This window comes from Lates calcarifer, linkage group LG9 (genome assembly GCF_001640805.2).
Source record: "Lates calcarifer isolate ASB-BC8 linkage group LG9, TLL_Latcal_v3, whole genome shotgun sequence".
NCBI lineage: Eukaryota > Metazoa > Chordata > Actinopteri > Centropomidae > Lates > Lates calcarifer.
The window spans coordinates 11,669,570-11,691,965 of NC_066841.1; the positions used below are offsets into that span (position 1 = coordinate 11,669,570).

Sequence of the window (22,396 nt, forward strand, 5' to 3'; positions counted from 1 at the left end):
ACAACTTGCTGAGACAGATTTCATTTATAACTCTGGTGTTTTCCTGCTCCTGTGCTCAGTGCTTCCCATCAGCTCGCAGCAGAAATATATAAAACTGCTTTTGTAAAAAGGCCACGAACCGGTCGTATTATCTCTGAGGAAACATCTCTCAGGCCTCTTTATTCCATCGAGGGATGATAGTCCTGCGATAAGTCCGTCTTTCAGAGATATTGCGTCTGACTTTGACCACAGTCGGAGGAGCCATCTCTAGCTCTAGAGAGGGGCTGGAGTGAGACTTTTTCAGGCTGCCCTCCTCCTCCTCTTCCTCCCCCACAGAGTCAGCACACACGGCTTTATCGAACAGGATCAGGTCTGCAGCGCTCAACACGTCATCACCTGTCTTCTGCACGCTCATCCAGCCTCCAGAACCTGGATGTAGGTCTCATAGCGGCACACATCTGCGGGGTTTGAACAAGAGAGGCAGGGTCACTTGTGGGTCTTTTTTACGTTTATATACACACACACTTTCTTCTTCTCACTCACAACACCTCCTCTACCTCGTGCTGCAGGTACTCTGCTCTGACGCGATGCTCCTCCAGCTCCTTGGCTTTAGCTTTTTTGCCCTCCGGCGTGTTTTGGTGCAGGTACGATAGGTCCGCCTTGAAGGACTCTAGCATACCTGCATGAGATTGCAGCTGACGATCCTGCACAGGGAGTAGCAGAGAGGAACAGATAAAGGGCTTCATGCAAATACACTTCATGCAAATCCTGCTGAGGAACTAAAAGAATTAATGGGTGAGTGAAAGTGTTACCAGGGATGAAGGCTGCAAATTCATTTCAGCTAGACGTTGCACAGTATAGATGTGTATCATAGAAAATATGTATCATGTATGTCATTTCTGTGCTGCAATAGCTGTCAAAGAGTTTTATAATTCAACTGCATTTTGAGAGAATTTTACTAACCTGATTACATAATTACCTAATTTGTATCATCCAAACAAACACAGACAGACTGATTTTAAAGTAAGATTATGTAACTTCTGAAAGAAGACACAACTCTGTATTCTACAAATTAAAAGTTGAATTTACAGGACAAATGAACCTTCACTCAGTCCAACACTCTCAGAGGTTTTGTTTGTTAACAAAACTTTAACTGGATGTTGCTATGTAACAGATGTTAGATGTGAGGACTCTGTTCTCTCCTAACATTATCCAAAGTGACCACTGTTTAGCAAAAGGTAAAGGGAGTACTCTAAAATATGATGGTTTTATTAGTCTCTAAAATTATCAAGAAAAGGTGAATGGAAACAACAGCGATTTTGGGAAATTAATGCAGCTGTAACTGCTGTATATTATTATATTGGTAATAACTATGTGGTGTTTTGTGACTTACAAGACAAAATTTTTCATATAAAGGGGTGGCTTGGCATAAATAAAAAAAAGTCTGATATCTCTGAGTTAGACAATGGGAGAAAAGATTGCTAAAATGCTCAGCTAAGTAACCTGCGACATTTTCAGCTGACCAGCGTTCACTGTAACATATTTAACACTGAAAAACAAGAATGATTCAGTAAAAAAAAAAAAAAAAAAAAAAAAAGTAAAAGAACTTGGAATTGTAAGGAAATCAAAACGTCCAAGAAAGAGAAATAGGAGTGTGTACCAGAGTGTGAGCAGACTGCGAGGCGGGGAGGATTGGCCTGAAGAACTTCCTCTGGGAGCCGACAGCAGCGGGGAACGGGAGGCGAGGAGTGAAGAGCCGAAAACCAGGTTGATGCGGCTGATCCACGAGTTCATCTCTACTTTGGATCTGAGCGTAAAACAAACAAATGTTCAACACTGGCTGTTGCATTATTTAGCAAAACACACACACCTACATAGGGATTCCAGCTGTGCTGTGACTTACGAGGCCTGAAAGAGAAAAACCCTCCAATCAGCCGTCTGCAAACGGAACACGTGCGGCTTCTTGGTGTAATCGGCCGCCGGCTCGGCCAGAGAGTGGTGCACACTCACCACCTCCTCGTTAGTCTGATGATCCCTCCTGTAATCATCCTGACACACACACACACACACACACACAACACACACCACACACACACACACACACACACACACACACAATGAGGGGAAAGTACAGAGATGTATTTATAAGCATAGGCAGTATGATGTTATTTCTCATGATAAAACCTGAAGCTGAGTTACTGACCTTCTGTAAGTAAAGGACCATTCCCCTCAAAACTCCATAGAAAGTTTTCCAGCCTCTCTTCCCCCAGGGAGCTGCAACATGGAAAGCATGTATGTGAAGATTAGACACTAAAGATGCTGAAGTCAAAGCGTACCACAATAAAAGACACTCAGCACCTTTACAGCTCACCTAACAAATATCAAAATATAGTCAACTGTTATTTTAATGGAGAGCTGAAGCGTCTTACTGCATACAAATAATAATATTATTTGAGAGGTTATACAATGTCAATATTGATTAATTAAAACTGAAAAATGTCTGTTTTCCAAACCAAACAATGTTTTCTCATTTCAAAATAAAAGTTTGTGTAAAGTCAGAACTGTGTTTAAGAAGTTACAAACTAGATATTTTCTGTGCGTGTCCTCCATTACTGTCATCATAGCGAAAGTCATCATTATAATATCATACATACTCACCAATTGATGTTGTTTTCATGTACTTAAAATGCTCAACCACCCACTTTTAAAGTGTCAGTTAAAAATAAATAAGAGATTTCACCTTTGAATAATAACTATAAACTGTTCTCAAAGGCAAAACAAGCAGGACTCACTGCGTTTGCCGTCAATGTCCGCATGAAGCTTTCTCTGGAGGAATCCCTCTTTGACCACTGAGGCCTTTTTGTCGTGAGGAACATCCTGGAAGGGGTTGGCTTTTGAGCGCAGCGGTGCATCGTCTCCCGTATCTTCGTCCAGCAACACAGAGGTCTTCAACTCCTCCTCATCACTTCAACACAAGATGGAAGATTATTTTGTGAGATTAGATAAGTGAAGGGTATGACAAAGGAAGAATTGATGAGAGAAAATGACTATTGTCCACTTACACAGCCCACTGCAGCGGCTCACTCTTAATGGAATTGTAAAGACTCTAAAAAGTAGGTGGAGAAGAAAAATTCAAATGACATTTACATCAGCAGGGACTAAACCTTGCTTCAATAAAATGTGCTTTCTGAAAACTTCAATGAGGGTATTACTTTCAGGAGATCCTTGCTGAAGTTTTCACCCTCATTCATCCCATCCAAGTTGGACACAAACTTAGAGGAGGACATGGATTTTCCCACATGCTATCAACAAACACACAAAACATGTGACTGACTAAATCTCTAACCAGCTGGTAAACTAGTGTCACGTCAAAACAAAATTTACAATGTCATCAATCATTTCCTTTAGTCATGAACGTGTCGTACCTGTCCATGCAAGTCTGTGTTGAGAAGCATCAAAGCGCACGTCAGAGCCAACACAGCACCTGAGGATATAAACAAAAGAAAGTGATAATGACACATGCATCTGTCATACATGAATCGTTGCTGCTCTGTCTCTGAGCATAAACCAAAAATATCAAGTAAGAGACTCACCTGAAGAGGAGAAGGAGTCTGGGTTACACTGATGGAAGCGGCAGGAGAAATGCTGCAGCACACGCTCCCTCTCCTGGGTCTCTCCTATCAGTATCACAACTTTCAGAAAAGATCTGAAAGAAAGAGAAAGCAAAAGAATGTAAAGAGATTACGAGATGTTTTATGAGTTTGTGCTTTGTAAGAGATGTCACTGAACAGAATCCAGGCTCCGCCTCTGTAATTCTCACCTCAGGGCATGATCCAGGGTTTGCCCGGTGAAATCAAAGAATTTGAGGTATTCCTCTCCGACAGCGTGACTGAAGGCATTACTAAACAGAGAAAAAATAACATTGTGCATTAATATTGTCATGAATTTCATGATTGCATAGAAACACAGTGAGACGCTGCTTTTCAGCCTGGTGTCGGTGCATATTATGGGTCAGAGTCCAAAAAAACTGGTTACTACACTTCCCATAATTCAATTCAATAACATCTTTCAGTAAACTCTCTGTGCCTTAGAAATGTGCAAGTCTTTAAAGCTCCACACCCTCATTGTGTAACACAGACTTTCTGTTATTAATGTGTGGCTGAGATAACTCTGATGGTATCATCAGGGTTATTTTCTCAGATATTAGAATATGCGCCCAAAACCGCAGAAGTCATTATACAACTGTTTTCAAAGGTTGAGCAGTCCTCGCTGTAACATATAAACTGATCTAAATGCACAAAATCTGTTGAATGCCCTTCATGTTATATGGCAGACGATGGAATAAATAAGAAGGTGTTTATGTGGAATAAAACACACAGTTCTCTGTGGGCAGAAGAGCTTCACTCAGTCTGTGAGGAGGTGGATATGCTGTGTATCTATAGGAATCATTTATGTTCTAATGCTGACATTATTAAAAGCCAGCTTACAGTGACATTTAAAGAAAAAAGGTTTGAAAGTATCTTAGGATGTTTGTGTACAAGAAAACAAATGACAGCTAATGTTTCGTGACGTGGCTCGACATATCCTGGTGTAAAGATGAACACAAATTACAAAGATGTTCAATTTTGTTGCAAACATTGTTTCAAAACCTGGGAAAATAAGGAAAGGTGACATGTCCACCTGATTTCCCCAGTTCTATACACTGATGTAAATGTTTAGCAGTGATTTATGAATTTTATTGTAGATTATGAAGGTCTGGCAGTCTGACTGTGAAAGATGGTTCTCTAATTTTGGACTACTGTATTGTTTAACAATGTATACAAAGCAATCTGGTGCAGGCTTATTTGAATTTATAGTGTCTTGTAGGCCCATGACAGCTGGGCATAACTGTCATTCTCTCACTGTTAATATATCACTATACAGTATTTATGGCCAGCTCTGTGACTGCACAGCAGAAAACCCAATGCAGCTAAATCTTCCACTGACTAGTACTCCTGACCTCATCACCTTTCAGTTATGCAAAAAAAGAACAAAAAAAGATTTGAAAATATAAAACATGTGCTTACTCTTTATCTAAGTGCTTCACCACGTCTACACGTTGGATCCCGTCCAACTTGTACAGCCGTTCAGCGAGGTGGTGGGCCATCTCTCTGTCCACCTCACCTCCATTCATAAGAGGCACAGCTGTCTCGGGGGGCTTGGGTTGCTCTCCATTTGCTATGACTGTTTGTGCATCTCCATTCTCAGAAACTCCTACTTCTTCAGCCTGCTGTAACGTCTCAGCCTGTGTGCCCACCTGGTTTAACGCCACCTCTGCTGTCTGCTGTGTGACCTCAGCCTCCGGAGACATCTGCTCTGTTATTTCTGACTGGTATGAATTCTCTGGTTCCACAAGCTGCTCAGGGAGAGGTGGTGGAGGAGAGTTGGTCATTTGCTGTGACTGCTCATTCTGCATTGTTGGCTCTGTCTGTTCTTGCTGCTCTGCAATTGCTTCCGCATCAACACAAACTGACTGCTCTGACTGAGCTGACTCCTCTGTCTCCTCTGTCTGCTCTAACTGAGCCGACTCCTCTGTCTGCTCTGTATTTTCAGGTTGGGTTGATTGCTCTGTCAGCTCCATCTGTGGTGACTGTTCCAAATGTTCTGACTGTCCTAACTGCTCAGAGTCTTCAGAGTGTTGCTCCTCTATCTGCTCAGGCTCTTTGGTCATTTCCAGCTGCTCGGATTCCGAGTGTTCGGGCTGTGGTGATGCCTCTCCCTCCTCAAAAGCTGTCTGATCGCAATCTGGTTGCTCAGAGCAACTTGTCTCCTCCAGGTTTTCAGTCAGCTCTAGTATCTCTTGTGAGTTTTCTATCCTCTCTGCATTTTCTGCCTCTTGTATCAAAGCTTCTTCACCATTGTCCACAGCCTCCGACTGTTCTGGTTCCACATTCTGAGCTACATCTTCACACATCTCTGGCTCTTCAGTCTGACGTGTGGGATCTTCATGTAACCGTTCCAGTATTTCTATGTCCTCTTCAGTCCCTGAGTGCTGACTTTCCTCCAGAAACTCTGACTGTTGCAGATCAATTAGCTTATCTGGGTTTAAGGTTAGTCCAGTATCATCACTTTGTAGTAGCTCTGCAGAAACCTCCCTGTAAAGTGTGGATGAAACATGCAATGTAGTTAACGTTTTATTAGCACATGGCAATGTGACATGATTAACATAATGAAAGCAATTACTTTTAATACACATTTCCTGTTCCCCTTTCCATGATACTCACACATCACTCACACAACTGACAGTTTTTGCCTCTTCACTTTCTTCGCTACAAAATACGTTAGTCACACTCTGCTCCTCTTCTTCCTCCTCACACCCCTCCTCAGTCTCTTCCTCAATCCCTACACCATTTGCTGAAGTTTGCCGCTCCTCTGAGTCTCCCTGTCCAGTCAGCAGAATGCTGGGCTCCTCCTGTTCCTCTTCTTGTTTTAAATCTACAAAACTCTCCACCTCGTCTCCTGAGCCTTCAGTCGCCTCCAGAGTATCAATTAATTCCGCAGTTTCAGCAGGATCTGAGGTTACTGAGTGTCCCTCCTCTTCTTCTGAGTCTGTCCTTGGGGGGATTTCTAGAAAATTGCACAGACATGTTCACAGTTTTTGCAGTAAAAGCTACAGCCACAAGAATGACTAGAATAAACATGAGTATTCTCAAACTGAACAAGCAACACATCTGCTATTTCACCTAATTAAAACTGTCGCTCTGAGTAATACGTACCATTATTACTGTCTACCAGCTCGTGTGTTGGATCTTCCTTTTCCTGTGTCGTCTGCTCTTGCACATCTGCAGCATCACATGGCTGGAAATTGCAACACAGGCCATCGATCATGAGCTTAAAATGTGTGAGAAAAACTTGTGATCGGCAGTGTGTTCATGAGTAGGTAGCCTCATCTGACCAACATGATGTCTGCTCTATTTCTCTCACTTCAGCTCAACTTACTACAGTAACCTAAAAGATGTGTATTTAAAGACAGAGGTGGTAACAGGAAAGCCAAGCCTATGCTAAATGAAGGAAGGGTTGATCACACAGGAAACTGGTGTCTAAGGGTGTGTAGAGACACAGAAATGAACAAAAATCTAAAAATAGCTAGCATGACAACATCACACCTCCTTGTGTTACTGCTTTTAATACAGAACATACCTCAAAGCCGTTTCCTGTCCACTCTAGATTTAAGTTCAGAAGCCGTGAATCAAACCCATCTTCTTCCTCATTCTCCCCCTGTACGACAGGCTCAGCGTTATCATCATCAGATTGGTGAAGTGACAGGGAAGTGGTGTCTAAGCTCGTCACGCCACCAGAATCCAGCTCATTGGCCAAGCTCCTGTCAGTCATGAGCGAAGGCATCTCTGTGAAGGTACCTGGCATGTCCCACTGTACTGTAGCGAAAGAAATTGGAGGACTGGTGCAGGTCATGGGGCGTACTGGCCATATTATTTGCTCCCATTGTTCCACCTCCTCAGAAGTTTCTTGTCCTGCCTTCAGGGAGAGATTGAGTTGATCCGTCCCGTGTGCCTGGTTTATCTGCACCTCTGTCTCGCCCCAAACAATGACCTCCTGTTCTCCATTGATACACTGGTGGTCTATAGAGGTCCATGGTTCCTCTTGGGGCTGCTGAAGGACTGAACCTTTACTATCTGGCAGAGAGGAGCACAAGATTTCCTCCTCCATTAGCTTCTCTCTCAGTCAGTTCCGTTGGTTTTCTTGAGGTTTTTGTGGGTTTTGGTGAAAGGTGGTGCAGCTGTAAATGTTGCCCTGCAACAAAACGTCCTCCTCTTCTACATGAAATTCATTTGGATTCTCATTTTTGTACGGCTGCAAAAATGTGAAATCCTGAAGCACGTCAAAAGCTCCAGCGCCGCCATTCACAGATCTGTGACAAAAGAATGAACCCATTAATGCTCAGAAATATTTAACCACACCCCCCAATCTTAAGCAGCACAACAAATTATTCCCTTGAATTTTGGGTCAGAAATATGCGGTTCCAAAAGCCTAAAGTTGCATGATTAAAAAAAAAAACTCCTCTGTCTTCATGGACTATGAATGCCACATTAAAAAAAAACTTTTTGGGTAACCTCCAGGAGAAACATCTGATAGCTGGAAGACAAAAAAGCCATTCATGACACTCTACTATATTTGGCTGCAGAGTGATAGTGATGAATCAGAGAGTTTGTCTTTACACTGGCTCTACATTTTTCTATTCATCTGTGAGCAAGAGCAAATATAAAACTACTGAAGACAGCATTTAACACTGAATGCATCACTCTGACAAAAATACTCACCACATAATCCAAGTTAGAGAAGGTTTTTCTAGCCCATCTTGATCATTTGTTAAATTTAAACTAGTGCAGTGCAACAGACTTCAACTGAAATGTCACAAAAGCTCATCTGCACTTCCTGACCACAGACACAGAAAATCTGCCGAGCAACGTGAGCGAGAGAGACAGAGAGAAATAGAGGTAGAGAGATATAGGTGTATGTGTGTGGATTAGGAAGAATGGCAGAAGGTGGGGTTGAGGGGTTGTTTCTGGTGAGCAGTTTAACTGTCTACGCCCAGCCCTCCATGTTTATCATTTTATCTCTGCGCTGCACTGTGACCGTGGCCGATGGATGGGGCCACATTGAATGAGTGTCTGAGCCTGTAGTTGCTGTGTATCGTCAACATAAACCAAGGGAGTCTTGTTCAACAACACCAATGCCAGCAAGTGAACATTTATAACATTGCTTATAATGACTTATTATTTTCTGCCTATTTTAATCTCAAGGTTTATCTTGCCTTCATCTATCTTTCCCTCTCTCTGTCACACTTTTTTTCTCTATATCTATCTGTATGCATTATTCTATTCACGTCATGCAACACCAACATCCGGGACAGACTTTGACCACATTTCCTGTGTGGGTGCTCACTTCTCAGTTCCTGTCAGGGTGCAACAAGTGCTTCAATACATCTAAGAGAGTTAACAGAGATTAGCAAAGAGGATCATATGTCAACGAATCACACTGCATTAGAGACAAAATGACTTTACAAACTGAAACCTGCAAATGCACAATTGCCTCTCTTGATGTTTTCAAGCAAGAAACTGACAGCTTAGAAGACTGAATTTCATTCTAGGATTATACAGTCCTGATTATAATCTCTTCTTGCTCTTTGATAAAATATTGAGTGTTTCACATGATAATACAGCCAATCTGCTGTGGTGATGGCATCTTTGGCAGCACTGTTGATGATAGAAACTGTAGCAGAAATGCTCGAATGACTGTGGAGGTCTCCAGAAACAAACATTTTTCAGTCTCATGAGAGAGCAAACAAGAATAAATCATAATACTTTCAAGCAAATGTGAAATTATTCAGACAATCTGCAGTTTGTCCTGAATGGAGATTACCAAGAGAAGTTGCTTACAATGCATGGGAAGTTTATACCTCACGTCACACTGGAGAGGATGGTTAGCACATTAAAGGAGAAGTATTAATGTTTAAAAAAAAAAACACTCTGAGTAAAGTGAAAGTTGTGAAATGACTTACAGAATTTGTCAACAGAGGATAAACACTGTGTAGAATTTCATTCATTACCACCAGTGAGCATGGCACAGACATTAAGTTAAATATTTTCAAACCTCAAAAAAAACCTCTAAAAAAAATAAAATCTCATTAGGAGGAATCTTTTCGACTGTGAAGCATGACTTACCCGCTCCAGGCTCTTTAAAGCAACATCATATGATCAGCCGGCTTGTGAGGTTTTAAGTCAAGTCTTGTGGGAGAGAAAGACACACCACTGTGTTATACTGGGTTTATACCGCTGTCAAAGAGCCGTGCCTTCACAGACTCATTCACTCACGCTGGCACACACACACACACACACAAGCATACAAATACCCCTCAGTTGATTGTATCTGAACCTGCAGCGCACAACAAACTAGCCTCACATCCGCTCCTTTAAAGCCAGGCAGCGTCTCAGTCTGTGGTGTCGCATAACGATGCATGCAAGTCACAAGTCCTAGTCTGGACCAAGTCCTCCTCCTACTCTCTCTTCATGCTTCCTGTCCATTTTGGAGAGATCACAATCAGACTTCCATCTCCCTCCGTCCTGTTCGCCTCTCTGAAGATATGGCTGAGGGGAGAAAAAAGGGGGTAGAATTTAGAGGAGAGTAAGAGAGGGAAAGGTGCTGAGCTGCAACAACGAGGAAGGAAAAGGTACACGGTGATTGGCAGATGACTCAGGAGCTCAGAGACACCTGAGAGGCCCCAGCCCACGCCCACTGGCCTGAAGGCAAGCACACACACACACACACACACACACACACACACAGGTCAGGTGAGGGGAGTGGCTCTGCTTCATTCCTGCAAATGGAACCAGGGGCATGTGGTAAAACCAGAAGGTGTCCAGATTCAATGTGTACAAGTCATTAGGTATACTGGAATCAGCTGTGTCTCTTCCTGTTGATTTATTGGGCTGGTGTCTGGCTGCGTTCAGAAAAGTCTGTTTAACATGGACACAAGGCTGTTTGTTAAAGGTTTACCCACAACATCAAGACTTTTTTTCTTTTTTAAATTTGCTTTAATTATTCAATTTTGTCTTTATTTAGTTTCACTAGCTAGTTTTAGCTTTACTGATACCACTTGCATAATTACCATTCTTCACTTAATTAGCATGAGTTACACAATCATTACTAGCGTCGTCATAGCATTTAGCATCATTTTTAGCCAACCTAGCTTAGCATTTTCATACGAATTATTAGTATTATCACTCTTCTTAACGTTAATGCAGTTAACTATAACGTCCTAACTAGCACATTAGCTGGTTAGACAAGCCGTAAGTTAACTTAGTGGTGTTATTCAACGTCGTTATATCATTATATGCTTAACATTATTAGCTTCACTATTGATGTAACTCAGTAAAAACAGGGTCATTAGCATGATTAGCATTCAGATAACCGTTGATATTAAAACATTGGCATTACCTAGCACTTATGTGAGCGTCCTTGCTAGTGGTTGTAGTAGTTGAGTTAGTGGCTGTGGTATCTGTAGTATTATTACTAGTAACTTAGTAGTGCTGCTGTGGTTTTACGGTTTTTCTTTTTGTTATTTTACCGACATTATCACCGCAATTATCTGACGGTGTAACCGTTGAGTCTGCCGAGGCCCTGGATAAACTTGCGGTTCCGCTCCACACCGCCAGTGGCGCTGTGGGGCTGAGCTCTGTCAACAAAACAAAACCAGCGTCTCCTCCGCCGTCACTTTCCTGCGCCTGTCCCCGCTTTTGTTTGTTCCGCACACGGCAGCAGCACGGCCGCACACACCCACCTTTTTTGTTTTCTTGGTCCAGATACTTGGAACCGTGCACAGCCGTGCTGAGTTGTCTGCAGCCGCTGCCGCTCGGTCTAACATGGCCAAGTCGAAGGACCTGAAAATCTTCCTGGAGTCGTCTCTGAATGAGATCTTCAAAGCCACAGTGAGCGACATCCTGGACTCGGTGGACAGGACCCTGTCCGAGTACCAGGGTACGATACAGAGGATCGAGTCTGAAAATGAGGGCCTGAAGCGGCTGCTGCTCGCACACAAGAGCAGGGAGTCTGCAGCGAGAGGTACGGCTGTCTGCAGTCGGTAAATACCAGAGGGTGCAGCTTTTGTTCAAGTCTGTCCCGCAGAGTCAACAAACTGTACCTGCGCATGTTTGTTTATCTGGACATAAATAAAACCCAGCGGCTCCTCAGTAAACAGACAGCAAGCAGGCGCAAACAATGCTGCATTCACGGGGCTGTGCAGATATATTTAAATCTGCAACGACTTGTCGACTGACAGTTAACCTGCAACTGACTATTAATGCTTTCAGTCATTTCTCAAGCAACAGGTCTAAACACATGCTGATTACAGTTTTTAAAACGTGATGATTTGCTGCTTTTTTGTCATATGTTAGAGTAGACTGATTAATTTAAGAGATTACAATTTATAGACAATTAAGAGAAGAGAATGAATGAAAACTAGAAACAGACATCAGCTGTGTGATGAGTAAATGAGTAAATGATTCATAAGTGAGAGATTATCAGACCCCAAAACACTACACTGCGGATTATAACATTTTTAGTTTATGTTGGAGCCACAGTAGTCTCATTGTGATGAATGACATTTCTCTCAACATAGTTGCCACTGCGGTAACTGTGCAGAGTTGTAAAACCCTGTCCAAGAGTAATACAGACTGCTGTGCAGTGGTTTGGCGTCTGATAAGCCTCTAATCTAATCTATCTGTTACTGAATCTGGACTTCCTGCATCGTATTTAATTGTCTCACTGTAAAAACACTCCCCACCACCAGTGCAGCCCCCTGTGTTGTTTTAACACAGAGCTAAATATTTAGTAGTGCTGTATGATTTATCGCTTATTGTATATTTGATTGATTAACTCTAATATTCTCCTTATAGGCTTCTCTTTCACATAGATACAGGAAGAGAAAACAGGACCCTAAAAGAATTTCAAAACCTATGTTACCAAAATATTGGTTATGTATTTATGAAAGGTTTTGGGGTGCTTGTCAGATAAATCAAGCAATTCTAATCATTACTTTACAATTTATAGACAATTATCAAATAATGGAATTAATCGTTTGTTGTAGCCCTAACACGTATAGTTGTGTATAGTTCCTCATAATTAAGTGTAATAAACCTTAAACTATTTTCCACTACACGCTAATTCACAATATCTGTGTACCTGAAACATAACACTAAAGTTGTACAAATACATTAATCAGTAACACTTTTTAATTTGTTGTATTACATAGAAAACTACAGCCAAACTGAGACAGATAAAGTTAGCGACCAGCTGGTGAACTGAGAGCAATGAGCAGCTGAAGATCCCTCAGGATTTAGTCAAGAACGGCTAAGAGGATAGTGAATGTTGCACTTACATTTGTCAGGTGGCCAGAAGCACAGCTCAGAGTGACTGTTAATGTACATGCTGACTGTGTCATAAACAGACTTAACAACTTATTGTGAGTGTTTTTGCTCTGCTCCTTCCAGCGACTAAAAAAAAATAAATGAATGCAACTTTAATTTGCAATGACAACATTCAAGTCTGTTGTCAGTGTTACTGTAGTTCTACCTAAGAACATGTGTGAGTCAAAGCCACAGTCTGTATGGTTTTATTCATTATTTTGGCCTTGATTTTTCACAGATATCCACAAACAAGATGCCACAGAGAAGCTTTCGACTCCAGGATGGAGCAGTCGTCCGATCAGTTCCACCCAGTCCATATGCAGCAGTGACAAGAAGAGCTGCAGGAGGAAGCATAAAGACAAGTTGAGGGAGAGTGTACCCTCTGCCTCCTTCTTTCTGCAGACCAATCACATGGTGGAACAACCATGTGTGAACATGTCAGAGGTAAGTATGCCCGCACAAACTTTGGTATCTATAAAAGCAGAGCCGGGCCTGGATGAAAGTGGTGCTATTGACCTCTCCCAGCCGTCATCCCTTCTCAATCTGACAGTGAGGTCAGTAAAAGATGAGAGCACAGAGGTCAGTTGTGACAGTCAAGATACATATGCGCCTCTGCTGCCATCTTCAGGCCCAGACCAAGACTCCAGAGGCGGTGACGGTGAAGTTAAAGTCACCATTGTTTCTGACAGCTACATTCAAGATGGACAGTTCATTAAGAAAGAGGAGGAGGAGCAGCAGAATGGGGTGTTGCAGTATGGTGACAACGACTGTTTCTCTAAGCAGGAGTTGAAGCATGTGTTGAGATATTACCCTGAATCACAAGATCATGAGGGAGTAAGCAGAGAGGTTGCAGATCCAGAAGAAGAGACGCACAAGGAAAATGATTCGCCCACTGTTCCCGCGGACGAGTTTTTGGAGATCCATGACAACTTCTTGCGCTGTCCCACCTGTCCCAAAACATTTAGCCGAGCAACCTCGCTCAACATCCACATCAAGACTCACAGCGCAGAGAAGGTGCACAGCTGCAGCTACTGCGGCAAACGCTTCGGCCGGGCTGACCTCCTCAAATCCCACAAGCGCACCCACACGGGTGAAAGACCCTACAGCTGCAACACCTGCAGCAAAACGTACGCCCACCCCAGCCAGCTCAGGATACACAAACGCATACACACTGGAGAGAAACCGTATTCCTGCTCACACTGCGGGAAGCGCTTCAACGAGCACAACCAGCTCAAAGTCCACTTGCGGACTCACACCGGGGAGAGGCCTTACAGCTGCAAGGAGTGCGGCAAAACATTCAGCAACGCAGGGAACCTGCGCATACACGAGAGGATCCACACCGGCGAGAAGCCGTACTGCTGCGCTCAGTGCGGGAAAAGGTTCAACGGCTTGGGCGATCTGAAAACGCATTACAGGATTCACACCGGAGAGAGGCCTTACAGCTGCGAGCTGTGCAAGAAGACCTTCAGCCAGACGGGCCACCTCACCATACACATGAGGATGCACACAGGGGAGAGGCCGTACAGCTGCAACGAGTGCGGCAAGAGGTTCACGGTGGCCAGCAGCCTCAAGCTGCACCAGAGGACTCACACGGGGGAGAAGGAGTACAGCTGCTCGTACTGCAGCAAGAACTTCAGCAGGTCGGGCCACCTGAAGAGACACGAGCTGGTCCACACCAAAGAGAAGGTCTTCCTCTGCAGCCAGTGTGGAAAGACCTACACGGACCAGTCCTCCCTGAAGAAGCATTTGAAAATGCACGCGGCCAAGGAGCAGAGGGGTCAGGGCGAGGGAAGCACCAGTGAGGCTGAAACAAACCGAGTCCGACCCTCAGCCTCCGAGACACTTTCAGACACTGATAGAAATTTGAACCAAATTGTTGCAGCTGAATAACAAAAGAGCTGAGTTGCAAAATCCACTTGCTGGCTTTGAACCACATCTCACATTCTATATCAGCAGATGGAGTTTGTTTACAGTATTTGTCACAGAGATGACAGAGAGCACTACATCCGTGAAATTAGACACTGGACTGAAGAGAATGAATGAAAACTAGAAACAGACATCAGCTGTGTGATGAGTAAATGAGTAAATGATTCATAAGTGAGAGATTATCAGACCCCAAAACACTACACTGCGGATTATAACATTTTTAGTTTATGTTGGAGCCACAGTAGTCTCATTGTGATGAATGACATTTCTCTCAACATAGTTGCCACTGCGGTAACTGTGCAGAGTTGTAAAACCCTGTCCAAGAGTAATACAGACTGCTGTGCAGTGGTTTGGCGTCTGATAAGCCTCTAATCTAATCTATCTGTTACTGAATCTGGACTTCCTGCATCGTATTTAATTGTCTCACTGTAAAAACACTCCCCACCACCAGTGCAGCCCCCTGTGTTGTTTTAACACAGAGCTAAATATTTAGTAGTGCTGTATGATTTATCGCTTATTGTATATTTGATTGATTAACTCTAATATTCTCCTTATAGGCTTCTCTTTCACATAGATACAGGAAGAGAAAACAGGACCCTAAAAGAATTTCAAAACCTATGTTACCAAAATATTGGTTATGTATTTATGAAATGCTTTTTACAAAAAGAAAAAATGTTGAATACGTCTGTCAGATTTACAGGGTGTGTTCATCCACCCTGCTTAAAATTGCTGACAAGGAATAAATAAAAAAATTAACAATCTTAATTGTTTTAGAAGTAAGATGCTTCTACACACATTTATACACTTTGTAGGCTGAGAGTTAGAGATGTGTACTGCTCAGTGATTTAAAGTGAAGATCATTAATATAATGCTGTATATAGCTTTAACTATACAGTCAGCAGTCTGATCTATACAACTGACAAGAATGTATTTGTGTAATAATGTTACTGCAGATATTCAGTATCGACTGACCAGCTTCCAGTAGTAAATTAATGATTGTTTTGTAAGCCACGCTGATCTGAAATAATGTCGAGCTTCTAGTGGGTTCATTTTAGGTTCTTCACTGTAATATCAGGAAACACGTCTCCTACCACAAATAATGACACACGCAAGAGTAAAATGTCATGTTTATGATCATAGGGCTACTGTTTATTGTGGCGACTGGTTGATATACCTGCATAGCAATGTATATTAAACTGAGTGTTTGCTACTAGGAATTTATTGTGATTCAATTTTGTGTGATTTGTGTCTAAATTAAAGAGAAACATTAACCAAAGCATTTTAATGTCTTATTTACCCTTTACAGACAGTGTGTAGGAAAATTCTTATTACATTCGCTAAAAGTATAAAAACATTCTGTGAAGGTTTTTTTTTTTTTTTACGCATTTGGTGCAACTGAGAAAAGCAGATAACAACACAGTACATACACAAGTGCCTTTGCATAATGCAGTGGTCCCAGTCTTTGAAGCATGAAGAAAAGAAAATTATCTGCTTATTTCACATTGGTGTGGCTGCAGAGGTTTATTTTCACACAGAGGACACTTAATGGCAAAATGTGTCCTGTCTAACCATTATAACTATCTTCATTAGAAAAAGACAAGGACAAGACAAGGTCTACATTATCCAAATTATGGAAATGCAATTATGTAAATTATTTCTGGAAAGACATGTCCTTTTTGAATATTTTAAGCAGCAAAAAATCTCACCTTATTATATTTGGGTAGAAGAGATTTGGTTGGTCTTAGGGCAACTAACAATTATGTTCATTATTGATTAACTTGTCGATCATTAATTAATTGTCTGAAAATAAGAAGCTGGAACAGGCTAATATTTGGCATTTCATGCTTGAAAAATCACTTCAACAGTCAACTAATTGACTGATCATCTCTAGTATCTCAAAACATGGACAAATACAACCCAGACATACTACCAGGGTTAACTGGGAAAATATGCCTTTTTGTGATTTGTGATTTCTGCACAGGTTTTTTAGAAATCCATACGCTTTATCTGTGTACTGCTGTGGATGAAGTTGGGCTGTATTTTAACAACCAAGGTAGAGTTATTATAACAGACAAGAACTGTAGTCTTTGGAGTCTCCCTTTGGGTGACCCAGACCCTAGGAACCACTGCACAGTACATCTTTTGTTCAACACAAGAACAAAACCTATTCTCTTGTATTTCACTACATCAGTACATTCATATGACAACTTTTGCAACATACAAAAACATAGGGAACTTGCACGTGTCCCTATTGGATATGAGTCGTACTGGTCTGACAACAGTTGAGGCTCCACAGCAGCTTTTCTTTGGATAGGTAGAGCATAGGCTGAATGGTACTGCTGAAGTCCATCAAGCCAAAGGCGACATAGTGAATATAGCAACGAAACACATCAGGAGAGAAGTAGTCCTGGAAGGGGAACAGTGCGACAGGCGGGAAGTAATTGAACACTATGATGGCCAGGATGATGAGGACCATTTTGAAGGCTCTCTTCTTCACGGGGTGCATCTCGTCTCTGCCGGGCCCAGACTGCCGCAGCGCCCAGAGGATCACAATGTTGCAGAAGACCATGAAGGCGAACGCTGCCAGGATCATCGCCGTGAAGACCTTCTCGAAGTTGACAATGTTGCCCACGCATTTAGCGGCAGCATAGGCCAGGGTGATAAGCCAGACCACTATGGCCAGGACCGTCCTGTGCTTGCGGTCCTTCAGCTCGGTGAAGGTGATGGGGTGGACCACGGCCATGTACCGGTCCAGGCAGATGCAGGAGAGGAAGAGCGGCGAGGAGTCCTTGATGCCATAGAAGAAGCGCAGGACGTACCAGGTGCTGCTGGTGGTGAGGAAGACGATGTTGGCCAGCTCCAGTGGTGGGATGAGACAGAAGAGAACGTCCAAAACTGCCAGATGAAGGATGAAGATGTCTGAGGTGGAGGAGTCGCCCTTGTTCTTGTGGATGAGCCACAGCACCATGATGTTGGCCGGGATGCCCAGGAACATGTTGATGAACTGCAGGCACAGGTACCAGATAAGAACAGCGGGCAGCTCTTTGCACTGCTCGTACACCGTCTTCTCGCCGTAGGTGTTGTTGAGGGGTCTGTGAGAGACGAAGAGCATGGAGGAGTTGATGTAGAAAACCTCCATGACGCGCCCAATCAGAGAGTGAAGAGGACACCAGCCAGAGGAACAGAGATCTGTCAGACAAACACATATTAGGTTCTGTTATTAGAGACAATAGACTAACACTGTGCTAGATGCCAGGAAATGGTGAGAGGGAGAGGCCATATCACCATCCCCAGTTAAATGAAAAATTATATAAAATCATCAGTCAATGATTATTGTCACTTACACTCTTACACTCTCTAATATGGAGGCACTGAGTCACAAATATTAACTCTGGACCTTTTCCATGACACGCTGCTGTTACACCAGACAAATCTGATTATCAATGCTACAGTGGAAATGGGGATTCACATCATTATTTTACATAATACACATACCTGACGTGCCCTATGTTAAAAGAGATGCTTCATTCATTTCGCAAAGTGGATTAATGATACAGTAGGCTACTGTAATAATACAGTAAAAACCAAAGTCTGGGGCAAGCTTTCTTTGAAAAAGTAGTAAAGAAAAATATATTTTAACAGTGAATGCAGTGAATCTAAAAACAACAGACAGACATCATACTGTTGTTTTCATCTGCGGAACTGAAATGTGCATTTCTCAAAATTGAACGTTTTTTCTATGCAGTTTTGAATGGTAAATGAAATCTCTTACCTTGATATGAAACTTACTCCTCTACTGAACTGATCTCCTGTGCTCTCAGCTGGCTTAAGTCACTCACAAAATTATTTCCTTTTCAGACGCCCCTGTAGAGCTGTGTGTGACACATACTGACATGGCTATATGTTGAATGTGGCTTTAACTGTCTCGCAGAACTGTTTGCAAGTGTTCCATCATGTTTCCACCAGGTCAACAAGCAGCATATCCTGCTATCTCTGTATCTAAGGGTGACATGTAAATGTGCAACCTGACTACAAATAGAGCCTTGTTTCCTGCAGAGTATATGAACCAATAAAGTCTGCCAGGATGGTGCCACTGCAAAAGACCTCGCTGGAGGACTATGGCAACCTGCACAGTGCAGGAGATGTTTAATGCATGTGTTTCTATTTAAATGGAGAGGTCAGGAGCTTTCTCTTTTCATGCAAAATAACACTCACCTGTTCGAAGGGATACTGCAGCACCTTCCTAACGTGACTGTTGTCCTTGCTCTCAGACCTAATCCTTGTGACTCCCGTGTGTGTCTGTCCCAGTGTGAGGAAAAACTGAGCCCTCACCTCAAAATGGCAGGAATGGAAAAACATCTTTTAGAAAATGACCCAACACTTCAGGGATTCTGCTCCTGTCCGATCATCCAATCACAGCGCCAATACAAGGGTGTGGATGCTGACGATCTCCCCCTGGATGCCATGATGTCTTGTGTGGCCCCTGCACATCCATCACACCTTTAGGATTAACAAAGTTAAATATTAATTATAATTATAAATTAAAATATCATAAAACAACGAGGAGGATAATCACTTGAATGGAATTAAAGTGTAAAAGTGGTTTAAGGGGATGAGGAGGAAAAAAACATTGAAATACATAACAGGTTTGTGTGCAGGACGTGTTGTGGCAAGCCATCATCCATTCACACCGATCGGCAATGATGCAACAAACCAATGGTGCCTGACGGAAAATCGTCAGTAAACAAGTGATGCAACAGTCACTCACAAAATCACTCAATTCAGTGTAACGATGTGTAATATGTTACGTGAGGCTGACATGTTTCGAGGTGGGATGTCTGTCGCTGGGTTTGTGTCTCACCCAATATGCAGAACGGGAGCTGAGGACTACAGATCACTTTGTTATAGTTCACTTACAGTCTGTACTTTACAGTGTTTTTCTTTATGTCAAGCTGTTTTATGTCACCCACGCACCATCTGCTGCTCTTAAGGGTCACAGAATGGCCTCTCGGATGACCTTTGACCTTTTACTCCTATTTATTAAACAGCTAGAACTCATTCTACAACATGCAGAGACTAAAACATCATTAAATAATGTTAACGGAGTCAATATATCATGTTTCAGTAAAGGCCTGTTTATTATTTTATCATTCATCACTTCATTACATGTTATATTTGTGGCGTCACAGGGTGCTGTGTGTTTGAACAGCTTGGTGGGCTGCCTGTTGAAACTCGACTCAGGTTTGGTTTACCTTTGTGTGTGTGTGTGTGACGTGTCTCTCTGGACCCATTTGTATTGGTGTGTCAGGTTCACAGGATGTGTGTTTCTTCCCTTGAAGGTAGAAGATCTCACAGGTTTTGCGAAATTCTGCATCAGAGCAGAAACACACGCTGCAGCGGCACACAGCTGTGACAGTGTGTGTTTCATCAGTCAAGCTTCAGCCGCTGGATGTTTTAATTCTGCTGTACAAGGATTAAATTGAGAAATTGTATATAGTTATTTATACTGACACATCTGTTCCTGTGTAGATGCAGCACTTCTCTAAATAATTCTTTTAATATTGTGCTTGACACCACAACCACAATACACAGGCAATAGGACAACAGAAAACATATAAACTATATATAAAATACTGGCTGTAAGACTAAAAGAAGGAAGTCATGTTGACCAACATGCAACAAATTCATAAAACTATATTTACTGGCTCCAGCCCTGCCACGACCCTTAACATCTTAACAGAATACTTAGCAGTATAGATAATGGATAAATGAGCATTAACATTAAACCATAAAACATAAATTATTTAACTGATACATTTTGAGGGGGTTTAAAAAACAGTGGACATTTGCAGATGCCATTTGGCTTCTTCCTGATTATGAAGTTACAGAGAAGCCTGCTGAAGTTAAAGATCCCCAACAGACACGACTCCTCAAACACATTCAATTTAATTTTAAAGGCCCTGAAAACCTGTTTTCTCAATTGTTTGGTTTTTTTCCACAACACATTTTGTATTTCTGTTCAGGTAATGATGTAGACCTAAGATATCTGTAGGTTAAAACTGTATAGACACATCTGTATATATAAAAGTCCTCCTATCTTTATCATTATGTAAAGAAAACAAGCCTGGAACAAAGAAGAAATCATCATCATCTTATAAGATGTCTGCACAGTTCTCTCTGGACTGGTTTCACTGCAGCATTTTTTATGATTACGATCAAAAGAGACACAGCACAAAGGCCACACAGACACAGTCAGCATCGTTTGATCGTATTTATTTATTTTTTTTAACCTCTCATCAGAAGTCTGTGTACTCTTGATAGAAAGCAGAAGGAAGAATTTCACTCACACATAATGTAGTTTGAGCAGCAAGAAACAAGATACAATCAAACAAGTGGGAAACAGACATCGACAGTATTTAACTATGTTATGTGCAGACATCCCAGCAGTACCATACAGATCCATTATAAAACTACAATGTTTTTTTTTTCCTACCGCACCCACCAACTATCTATCTCTCTTGTAAACTTGTGGATGGCTAAATATTTGTTCAGCTTAGTCTAAAGTCAAATGGTTTGGGGGGACACTTATGAGGACAAAATGGGTTTTTACATCTGTGCTAATCTCTGGGTTTCAAACAGAAATCTCTTCAGAAGATAAATATTTTTTAGATAAAAAAATGACCCATGCAAAGACTCCACTGTAAAGACATACAGGGGATGTAGCACTAGATAGCCAAAGTGATTTTTTTTTGTCTCTGACATGACATCAGAACATCTCCCAACTCTGACACATTCGCTGTCTACCGTGTTTATCCTCCTCAGCGCTCGTCTACGTGCAAACTTCTCTCGTCCGTCTCTGCGCGACATCTCATCGGCTTGTAAACTGTCCTCCCATCTCGTTTCAAATCTAAAAAAAAAAAAAAAAAAAGACATCTCGAAAGGTCTTTAATGTTTAGCATGCTACTACAAAATACAGCAAAAACCATTCTTCTCTGCCATTCCTCTATCTGTGTTTGAAATTAAAAACCAAAAACCAGAAAGCGAATGTCAGGTAAACATTGTTATCAATTTACATTAAAAGGAAGGTAATACTGGAAGACGAGGGGCAAAGTGTATCTCATAATTACTGAGATCAAAGTACCAAACTTAAAAGATTTAAACAGAAATGTAGTTGATAGATCACAGCAAGCAGATGCGCCTGACTTGTTTTTCAGATTTAACTGTGAGAATATGGCATTTTATTCCAACAAACCCCCGTCCAATTGTCGTCCAATTCCTTTTTGGACCTCTAAGTTAAAGGTTATGTTTTTAATGCTGTCTGTGCAGTCAAGCAGCAGAAGTAAAACAACAGTCTTTCGGGAGTGGGGGTGGAGATCTTGCAGATGCTGCAAGAGAGGGAGAGATGGGATCTCACGAGACCCCACTCATTTTCTTGATAGTGCTCTAGTCTTTTCAGCTTATGCAGGGAACATGAAGGCAGCAAGTAAAAGACCCTTTTCGATTCTTTGGGTCAAGTCATTCGGGAGTGT

General features: G+C 42.1%; 3 protein-coding genes across 3 annotated transcripts in view; 2 read left to right on the plus strand and 1 right to left on the minus strand.

The window, feature by feature from the left end:
• LOC108874464 (gastrula zinc finger protein XlCGF52.1) overlaps positions 1–22,396 on the plus strand; it is a 41,286-nt gene that overhangs the window by 5,666 nt on the left and 13,224 nt on the right. The gene's annotated exons all lie outside the window — the stretch shown is intronic.
• LOC108888643 (zinc finger protein 79) lies at positions 10,981–16,143 on the plus strand. The gene is made up of 2 exons (XM_018684715.2): positions 10,981–11,598; positions 13,180–16,143. The coding sequence occupies exons 1-2, from the start codon at positions 11,400–11,402 to the stop codon at positions 14,829–14,831; spliced, it is 1,851 nt and encodes a 616-aa protein (XP_018540231.1). The 5' UTR covers positions 10,981–11,399; the 3' UTR covers positions 14,832–16,143.
• On the minus strand, positions 15,990–19,071 carry LOC108888644 (uracil nucleotide/cysteinyl leukotriene receptor). The gene is made up of 2 exons (XM_018684720.2): positions 18,212–19,071; positions 15,990–18,056 (listed from the first exon to the last, which is right to left on the minus strand). Exon 2 carries the CDS (start codon positions 18,004–18,006, stop codon positions 17,116–17,118), a length of 891 nt encoding a protein of 296 aa, XP_018540236.1. The 5' UTR covers positions 18,007–18,056; positions 18,212–19,071; the 3' UTR covers positions 15,990–17,115.

Coding starts and splice junctions, on each gene's coding strand:
- LOC108888644 (XM_018684720.2), bottom strand. CDS start 18,006: ATGGAGGTTTTCTACATCAACTCCTCCATGCTCTTCGTCTCTCACAGA.
- LOC108888643 (XM_018684715.2), top strand. CDS start 11,400: ATGGCCAAGTCGAAGGACCTGAAAATCTTCCTGGAGTCGTCTCTGAAT. Junction 11,599..13,179: donor CAGGGAGTCTGCAGCGAGAG/GTACGGCTGTCT, acceptor GATTTTTCACAG/ATATCCACAAACAAGATGCC.